This window comes from Haliotis asinina, chromosome 13 (assembly GCF_037392515.1).
Source record: "Haliotis asinina isolate JCU_RB_2024 chromosome 13, JCU_Hal_asi_v2, whole genome shotgun sequence".
NCBI lineage: Eukaryota > Metazoa > Mollusca > Gastropoda > Lepetellida > Haliotidae > Haliotis > Haliotis asinina.
In genome coordinates, this window is record NC_090292.1 from 30,952,735 (window position 1) to 30,963,183 (window position 10,449).

The 10,449-nt window shown below is 40.0% G+C and overlaps 1 protein-coding gene across 1 annotated transcript; it reads right to left on the reverse strand.

Moving 5' to 3' along the window:
* Positions 1–2,298: 2,298 nt before the first annotated feature.
* Positions 2,299–9,763, reverse strand: LOC137259503 (uncharacterized). Its single transcript, XM_067797142.1, has 4 exons — positions 9,708–9,763; positions 6,021–6,286; positions 4,654–4,845; positions 2,299–2,543 (listed from the first exon to the last, which is right to left on the reverse strand). The coding sequence occupies exons 1-4, from the start codon at positions 9,761–9,763 to the stop codon at positions 2,299–2,301; spliced, it is 759 nt and encodes a 252-aa protein (XP_067653243.1).
* Between the last annotated feature and the right edge of the window lie 686 nt (positions 9,764–10,449).

A 10,449-nucleotide genomic window follows, 5' to 3' on the forward strand; every position in this document is an offset into this window, starting at 1 on the left:
ACATATTCAGACTCACAGGTCACAATTATACATATTCAGACTCACAGGTCACAATTATACATATTCAGACTCACAGGTCACAATTATACATATTCAGACTCACAGGTCACAATTATACATATTCAGACTCACAGGTCACAATTATACATATTCAGACTCACAGGTCACAATTATACATATTCAGACTCACAGGTCACAATTATACATATTCAGACTCACAGGTCACAATTATACATATTCAGACTCACAGGTCACAATTATACATATTCAGACTCACAGGTCACAATTATACATATTCAGACTCACAGGTCACAATTATACATATTCAGACTCACAGGTCACAATTATACATATTCAGACTCACAGGTCACAATTATACATATTCAGACTCACAGGTCACAATTATACATATTCAGACTCACAGGTCACAATTATACATATCACAAAATATAACTACGAGAAGCGTTCGTAAAATCCGACTTATGTCAACAGCCAAACATGATTACATTCAGTCAAGTGAGTGAGTTTAGTTTAACACCACACTCAGCAATATTCCAGCTATATGGCGGCGGTCTGTAAATAATTGAGTCTGGACCAGACAATCCAGTGATCAACAGCATGAACATCGATCTGCGCGTTTGTTAACCGATGATATGTGCCAAACAAGTCAGTGAGCCCAACCACAGGATCCCGTTAGTCGCCTCTTACGACATCAGCGTCGCCTTTCACAGCAAGCGTGGGTTGCTGAAGACCTATTCTACTCCGGGTGTTCACGGGTCACATACAGTCAAACATGGTCATACTCAAAGTCAAACATGATCACCCTCAAACATGCATCAGCAACTGTTGCATAGGTGTTGCATTTAATTTGCTCACTGTCAACAAAATTATTATAAATTATATGCCAAAGTCTTAAACAGGTTTCCCCCTTCTTTATGTCAGTGTCTGAAACTATAGTCACAATACAGACAAATCAATAACTCTCATCTTGTTTAAGACAATTTAAATTGGTGCTTTCGAAAGTACATTTATTTCTCATTATATTGGTTCGAATTTGCAGTAAGAGGACCACAGGTCACATTTCGTTAAATTTTCAGTGAACTTTTCTTTCAGAAGGCACGGATTGACATTAGCTTACGTGCAACTCCATTTAACTGACAACGTCACAGAGGAGACGCTGAAAGGTGACTGGAACGCCCTTGAGTCTGAATGATGGAACTCTGTATTGATGAAGTCCATTCGCAGGCACAAAACGGAGACAAACTTGGCAGTTGCATCTGCCATAACCCTTGATTTGGTCAAACTTACACATGTACATGGCTTGACCGATTCCGTTGGCATTGGGACGTAGTAGGTTTTACAAACATCGTTCAAATTGAGTAGATCGATGCTCATGAAATCAATTTCTAGTCCAGTCTCGATTATTTACTCAAGTCACTGTGATTCAATTCAATAGTGGTAGCTCAGGTGAGAATATATACCTGGCTGGAACTGGCCTTCAACAAGCCAATGCTTCTGGAAAGAGGCAACTGATGTCAGGCTTGCTGACCCGTTTGACACGTGTCATCGCATCAAATCTAGGTAGATCTCTTCTCCGAATGTTGATCACTGGATTATTCTGTCCAGACCTGATTATTTACAGACTGTCGACATATAGCTGGAATATTGACAAAACAACAATATGTAGCATGGATCTAAGTAAGTCACATAGGCATTGCGTCATCCTTAAACAGGGAACTGGTGGTCAGTGTTGCTGACGTTTTTGAGTCAGACCAACTCAATCAATTATGATCTTGCTGGAGAGTTCATCAAGACCAGGTTTCCAAGGTGCAGCTGGGATTTCCTGTCCAGATTTACCAACCATTTAGTCAGCGATGTTAAACATTCAGCTGCAACATGCATGACATTAGGCCATAGGAAATACGGTACAATCTTGTCATAAGTTCCCAGATAGCATTCTGGTTGGGCCAGCGTTGGTCTAACATCATCACCAAGGTTTTCCAAATGTTTAATTCAAAACATTGGCTCAACGTCATTGTGACTCACTGGGCCAACATTCGGGCAGCTTTAGTTCCCATCGTTGGCCTAGTATTGGCAAAGAAATGTTGACCCGATGTTGGATCAACGTCTGTTTTATTCCTCAGTACCTCCCACATAGCTTGAAATGGTTGTTCATCCAAACTTATTACTTTAAGTTTTGATGTATCTGATACTGCCATAGGTAGATCGGCCCATACACATTCACACACACGTTACCTTTGGTCCGCATTATGAATCATCTTTGGAGCCGTTCTTGAGTTATGGCAGAACCTTTTCACATATCCAACGAAAGAAATTTTTAGGACAATATTTATCCACAAATAGGAACTCTCCACTGTACGTACTTCTACCTGCTAACATGACGCAATTTCTCTTGACATCTTTCAAAGGACTGCCTTTCTCCCACCTGGTCCACTGTGCAGGGGTGCCATCAACCCATACAAACTTGCCTTCCTTTGCATGGTCATTAAGTCCAATGTAGTAGTTGGCACTTGTCTTGAACCCTGATCAGTCATTATAGGAAAAGGTGTTAATAAAATGAAACCAGCATGATTCAGGCCCTTAGATCATCGTTACTTCTAAAATCATAATAAAGGTGAGGTAATACATTGAAGGGATTTTTTTTGATATCCCAAAGCTATTTGAAATAAATTGAAGAGGACATTGTGTAAATTCAAAAACATTTCAAAGCATTCATCCATTCTGTTTGCTGTGTACGCTGTGACACTGATTGAGTTCGCTCAGTTCGTTATTCACACCGTTAATAGTGTTACCTGGGACGCGCGGGGAATGCAAATCAGTTCGCTATAGCCGGTAAGTTCGTTATAGAGAATTCGTTATTCACGACATTTTTATATGATAACATATAGTGGTTTATTCGGGACTTTTAAAACAGTTCGCTATAGCCGTGAGTTCGTTATATCCCTGTTCGTTATAAAGGTATTCTACTGTATTGATATATATTATTATAAATATTGAAATTTAAACCTGAAATTATACGTGAAGCTTTGGTTTCATTATCTATCAGTATATGACCTAAGCAAACTTTTTTAAAACAAATATCCATGAAGGTCCCTCGGTAGAATAGGCCTTCAGCAACCCATGCTTGCCATTAAAGGCGACTATGCTTGTCGTAAGAGGCGACTAAGGGGATCTGGTGGTCAGATTCGCTGACTTGGTTGACACATACCATCGGTTCCCAATTGCGCAGATCAATGCTCATGCTGTTGATTACTGGATTGTCTGGTCCAGACTCGATTATTTACAGACCGCCGCCATATAGCTGGAATATTGCTGACTTTGGCGTAAAACTCACTCACTCACTTAATACAAATACTTAAAAAGAACCTTTGAAAGACCTGGATTTCTATAGAGTTATATCAGTTCCAACCAGAGATCACACTATTTCTGTGCAAGGACATTTTGTACCGTTGTTGGCATCGTTCGAAATAATCGCCGGCACGGAAATCAGGAGCCATTTGTTATTGTGTCGGGCCGGCAGTTTCAAATATGTGCAGGCCCTTATGACCTTCAGTAAATTATCTGTCAGTTATGTTTCAGCTGGAATGTTTCCCCTTTTTCTATATTAATGTTCGGGAATCACCAGGCTAAGTTTCTGTGTGTCTGTAGGAACAGTGTGAAACTGTGCAATTCATTGGTTTGAGGGCCTGCAGAAAGCAGCAGGCCCTGATGGCCAGCTGGTAAGGTAAGGTATTGCGAACACTGGTTGTTGGTCCAAGTGCAGTTGCAGTCATTTCATGGTTAGTTCAGCTAACATACTTTCAGAATACAGAACACTACTTAGATGCGTAAAATGTCAAACCATTCTTCGCTGAAATCAAATCACTTTTCTCCATGGAGTCTGTTGGGGATTTTTTTTGGTTTGGTTGGTTCGTTGGTTGGTTGGTTTTGGGGGACGAGGACAAATTGGTGTCCTTACAACATCTTTACCAAAAATGCAAAAATGTTCAGATTTTCAGTTCAGAAGAACGTGCAGTGACCGAAACACACAACACAAACAAATGTGTGATTTCATAATTAGTCTCACACTTCAACGTCAACGATGAGGTTTAATGATGTCATGATTACGGTTTGCCCTCCTACTATTAATGTATGTAATATTATTTGTGTATAAGTTGCAAGTATCATTTCAATGTGATTGTATGTAATTGAGGGATAATAAATAAATTAATTAATTAATTAATTAATTAATTAATTAATTAATTAATTAATTAATTAATTAAATAATTAATTAATTAATTAATTAATTAATTAATTAATTAATTAATTAATTAATTAATTAATTAAATAATGAAAATATTTTGATTACACAATGTGACACGTGAAGGTGGTCCTTTTGACGCGAACTTACTAGTTACCGTGTTGTAAAGGTTTCGAGGATGTTGATTAGCTTTACTTGCAGACACTAATCTAAACAAAAAACGTCTAATACCAAGGCATTGGACATTTTAAAAAATAGACAAGAATATCGCATTTCATTTATCGACGAATATTGTCAAAATTCAAAATTGAACTGTGTGCATATCGCGGTGGTTGTATTCTCACGCTGTTTCAAATAAAACAGCATGAAAACATGACATAAAAAATACTTACGCGAGGACTGCCTGATCGTCGCAACAGTATAGTCAAACTTCTCCTCGCTGTCTACTGTTGCGAGTCGAAGATTCCTGTCCTTGCAAAACAGTTTGGATGAAGCCCAGTTTTTCAAACCATCGTTACTCCTGATGCTGAAGCAGGCTCTGCTGATCCTACTGTAGGAAAATCCTTCTTTGAAGGAGCAGTCTCCTGAAAGCAAAATGAGCCTGTGTCGCAGCTGAAAACATCTTAACCCATTTAGAAGGAATTCAGGAACATCTAAATTTCTGGTTAGAATTGGTCTTAGAATGTTCATAAGTGCGTTACTGGAATTTCTGCTGGAGGATTGTTGGCTGCATTCTACTTTAACATTCCCAAAACCTTAAGAGAGAAGGGTAAATTATTAATCTTTCGGTGAATAAGCTTTAACAAACAGCTCATTTATCTCAATTGCGGAGAAAATTGTCTTGAAAAGCAAAATGGTTGAAGCTTTCGTTCATGAGAACTACTCATGAACTTGGGTTTCTTGCAGTGAAAACGTCTTGAATATTTAGAAAATAACACATCATATATAACTTTGGTATAACGCTTTCTCTGTGAAGTAGAGTAAGTCACTTCATCGCCCAAACAAAGAGCCAATCTCAGCCATTCAGCCACGATGGATTCCATAGGTCTGTAAACGTGTAAAAAAAACTAAATACTCTGCTAAAAACCAATACTCTGTCGGTCAAATTTCCAGTACTTATACTGTCGTGTTTGACGTTATGTCCAAGAGAGGAAAGTGCATCAGCGAAAACAAATGTGTTGAAATGGTCAAACAATTTCCAATAGAAGCAATGTTATAAAGTCCAGAAATCAGGGATAAAAACGCTTCTCAGCATCCTTCTGGAATAACCTCGGGGAAAATAAAGCTATGGAGAGCTATAGCCGTAGTTCAGCATGGTTCTCTCACCTTGCAGCATGGTGCAACGCAGGACCCAAAGAACCAACCTCTCCAATATTCCATCGAGCCTGGACCAGACAATCCAGTGATCAACAAAATGAGCATCAATCAATGCAATGGAGAACCGGTGACATGTGTCAACCATGTCAGCGAGCCTGACCACCCAATCCCGTTAGTTGCCTTTTACAACAAGCATGGGTTGTCAGAAAAGAAAAAAATGGATTGAAACCAATTTTGTTCTCAATTAGTAATGCTGCCTTCATAGACTACAGACAAATTCTTGGTTCCTCATCTGGGGTGAAATACCTACCTTCATCATAAACGTAATACTTCATTCCTAGACTATCGACGCCATCATCTGGGGTGAAGTACCTACCTTCATCGTAAACGTAATACTTCATTCCTAGACTATCGACGCCATCATCTGGGGTGAAGTACCTACCTTCATCGTAAACGTAATACTTCATTCCTAGACTATGGACGCCATCATCTGGGCTGAAAAAGATGACGTCATGGAGACTACAGTGTCTTGTGTTCTTGTTGTGGAAAAAGGAAACACATGCCGCAGTCTCCGAACAGAGTTGTGCACAATGAACCATGCTTCTGGTGGACCCGTCCATAATGATCCTGCTAGTTCTCATCTTGTCCTTGTAGTCTCCGAAGTGGGCGTAGTTGAGATTCTGTATGTTGCCACCAGAACAATGTAATCTGAGACATAATATTAAATATCATCACCAATGATTTAAAACTATCAATAATAATGGTTATAAAATCGGTTTCTAGTAAAACTTAATGTAACAGGAAGAAATATTTCCTGGGTTGAGATGTGTCTTAAAATCAGATCATCAGGGAACCCCATGCCTAAAAGACAAAAGGCACTTTGGAAAAAAATAAAATTACAAAAAAAGACAAAAAAGGAAACAATACTTCTCCAAACTGTCGGTTCCTTTGAGGCAACATAAAAGGTCTCTAAAACCTTTGAGCTTTGTGATCTATAAAGAGGAGGATTACCATCCTTGACCTCAGCACAGATCCAAGGCATTGCATACCCATCTCCTTTATATGGATGACATGAAACTCCTTGTGAAAGGAGATACCAATTTGAAAGAACAGGTTCTCCTTGTCGAGGCCCTTTTCTGTTGACATTGGACTCGACAAATATAATTATCTTCATTTGACACTCGGCAAGGTGGATCTGTCAGGTTCAAAGGTAGAGCAGTTATTGAGGATCTTGTGGAAGATCAGGCCTACACTATCTTGAAATGCAAGTTCACGACAAGTTCCAGAATACCAAGATTCAAGACAATCTTCGGGCACAGCATAAATCTCGTTTAAAGAAAATCTGTAGTTCAGAGCTAAGTGCTCGAAACAATGTCAAAGCCACCAACACTTTCGCTATGCCCATCCTCTCCTGAGTTGATTGGACAAAACAAGATATCTTGACAAGAGTGTTGACAGCCTGACCAGAAGGATCATGAGTGATAACAGAGCCCACTGTTTATTTACAAACCGCAGGAAAACGGATGGAATACCTCTTGGACGTTAGACTTAAATAAATCAACCAATCGCTGAGTCAGTCAGTTAATCAATCAGTCAGCCAATCAGGTGTCAATACATTTCACTTTGTTCTATGACCGACTCGCCACACTTCGCAGTATTCAGCTTTATGGTGGCGGTCTGTAAATAACCAAGTCTCAACCAGACGATCAGCAGCATGCCCAACGAGCTACACCACTGGGAATAATTGAGTCTGGACCGGACAATCCAGTGATCAACACCATGAGCATCGATCTGCGCAATTGGGAACCGATGGTATTTGTCAGCGAGCCTGACCACGCATTCCTGTTTAACGCCTTTTATAAATGACAAGCATGGAAGATCAAATTGATTTGACCGGTCCCCATTTGCAAGGTGTTCTCTACTTGATGGTATCAATTGCTGTCTGTTTAACATTTAATGGAGAGCACACCTGTTTTCCCATGTGACCCTGATCCCAGTCGTTACACGGTTCATTAATATTAATCGATTGTGATACACACCACGCTGGAAGATTGGTTATAGGATACCTATATAGCGCGCATATCCACGCAACTAGTACATGTTCAAGGTGCTGGTGGGTTTTTTCCCCTGGATGTCAATCTCAACAGCTCATCGCTTTATCAATCTCAGCTCCGTGGAGAGTATACAACTCTTGCAGCCACTAGGCGCACCGAGCTACTATCGCTCTGTCATCCTAACGAGGTACCCATTAACAGCCGGGTGGACTGGGACACATAGTCACAGTACTTTGTCCAAGTTCACTGCACGTTGCTGTACCCGCAACTACCGTTTGCACGTGTTCCTCTGGCCACCATCTGGTCATATACCAACTGCTTTCGCGGGGTCTTTTAAGTGCACATGGTTGTGTACTGTACACTAGGGGTTGTGACAACACGGGAAGAGTCTGCACACAAAGTTGACTCCAAGATTTTTACACCCAGTCACAGGTGGGCTCTATCCCGATACCTCAACCTTCCTTAAGATAAAACAGTCAAACAAAATGGGGATCGCGAGGTTGGAACATAGCAAAACCAATTCGCTTGAGGTCAAAGATGTTTTTTGTACAAAAGGTCTTCGGCTCATACAAGATATACACTGGAGTTAAACATGTACGTTATATACTAGCCACATAAAGAAACTGTGCGTTGTCAAAATAGTATCCCAGTTGACAAGTACGATAACAATATCAAACGTACATATAAACTTTAATAGAGGGATCATGAAACCATAACATGTAGGGACACTTTAAAAAGTCTGAAAAGTTAATCACATTGACGTCACGAGTCCACAAGCGGGAAAGGGGTCAAACAACCGCGTCACAAGCTCAATAACGGGTATGTCCACCATCGGCATTGAGAACAGCAGTGCATCAACGACGCACAGAGCCTATCAAACGTGCAAGGAAGGCCTGTGGGATGTGACACCAGATTCTCTCATGTTCTGTTGCAAGGATGAGGAGGACGGCGTAGACGTCGCTCCATCTCGTCCCAAACATGCTCTATTGGGAAGAGATCCGGTGAATTTGCAGGCCAAGGCAGTAAGTCAACGTTGTGGTGTTGCATGAAATCCATAGCAACCCTTGCCGTATGAGGGCGGGCATTGTCCTATTGGAATGTAAACTCAGGGCCGTGGTGTTGCAGAAAAGGAATTGCCACAGGCCAAAGAATCTGATCCCTGTAGCCCACACCAGTTGAGCTTTCCAAAGTGACAGTATTGTGTGGCATACATTTGCTCTGTTTCTCTGTCCCGGAATGCACGTGCAACAACGTATTGCACGTCTCAAGGACGAAACCAGTGACGTCATGACATGTCACTAATCTCTGGGTTTAAATCCTTATGTGTCTACATAGGTTTGATAAATTTTTATTTTAAATTCTTGTATAGTTTCTTTATGTGTCTAGTATACATATCTTGCAATAAGTAGTAATTTGTGATCCAAACAGCAAACCATTATACAGGCAGTAAATTACGTACAGGTAGTGAAATACGATGGTTCTACGAAACCAGACTGCAACGTTTGATAAGAACATAATTGATATAATATTACATAATTGTTATTATATATATATATATATATATATTGATATGATATTAGTAATTTTTTTATTACGTGGTGGCCAGTTGATGACTTAAGTACCTCTGTTTGAATGCCAGTGGAGGTGGCTTACATAGATAATATTCAGCTATATATTTCTATATTATGTATTTTCATTTTAAGGACATTCAAGTAAAAATGAATTCATTCAGATTTCCAGTGACCAGTGTATATTCCATAACCAGTTCTGCTTCAAAATTGCGCGGCCGTCAAATATGACATTACTGGACCGGACCAGTGCAACAACCATGCTAATTCGGGGAATTGCTACATCAGAAATTACTTATTCCTGCAAGGATTGTCGGCTCCTTGTCAATTTACAACTGACAATCGTGATACCATTCGGAAAGGTATGAAACGGTGTTTGTAACCGAAAGTACTAAGGTCTCGGGAAGTACCGTGACCTACTTATGGGCCCTCTTGGCATACCACTAGCATGTAGCTGTAGTATTGCTGAAAGCGGCGTCTAACAGCAAACAACAAATAAAGACATACCGGAAGTGATGCAGATCCATGCTCAAGATGATCAAAAGATGAAACGTAAGGTTCATTTCGTAATTATTCCACACAAGTTGGCTGTCAGAATCTATCTCGCTTCTCAAACGTCTCAAAAGTCTCAAACATGTCCTAGCGTTGTCATAACTCCAGGAACTATGTTCCTTTAAATTGTTGATTCGTATTGTCTCCATGATCACACGAAAATGACACTTCGTGGCGCTGACTAAGGTACATTTGAATAAGGCTGTAAAACATTCATGGCTATTTGCTCGTATTTCATTATTTAGATTCGCATGAATGAATTTCACTTGCACCAAGTGGCTCTAGGGTTTGATGTGAATATAACATGTTTCTATTTCATTTACTTACTGACTTAATATCGATTATTTGTGTTGATGTACTTGTTCGTGACAAATCCATAATCTTTACATGTGGTGTATCAAATTGTGTCTGGGTACTGCTGTACGAGGTTTGGCTGAAACGTTCTCAGCCTGAGTGGTTTTTCCCCACCAGGTAGAGACGGGTGTTTGCCACCAATGAGGACAATCATTTAGTGAATCATAGACACAAGAACTACAAACGTACTAATAGTTTTATCTTAAGTACAGCTCTTTTGGTAAACCTACCCTCTGAATTCATCAGAAATGGACAAAACTGAATACAGGGCAGTCATCAAGTACTTGCAAAAGAAAGGGATGTCCCCAACACAGATACATGCTGACATAGTCTCCACTCTAGG

Coding starts and splice junctions, on each gene's coding strand:
- LOC137259503 (XM_067797142.1), bottom strand. CDS start 9,763: ATGAACCTTACGTTTCATCTTTTGATCATCTTGAGCATGGATCTGCAT. Junction 6,287..9,707: donor ATGGATCTGCATCACTTCCG/GTATGTCTTTAT, acceptor ATTATGTCTCAG/ATTACATTGTTCTGGTGGCA. Junction 2,544..4,653: donor GACGATCAGGCAGTCCTCGC/GTAAGTATTTTT, acceptor ATGACTGATCAG/GGTTCAAGACAAGTGCCAAC.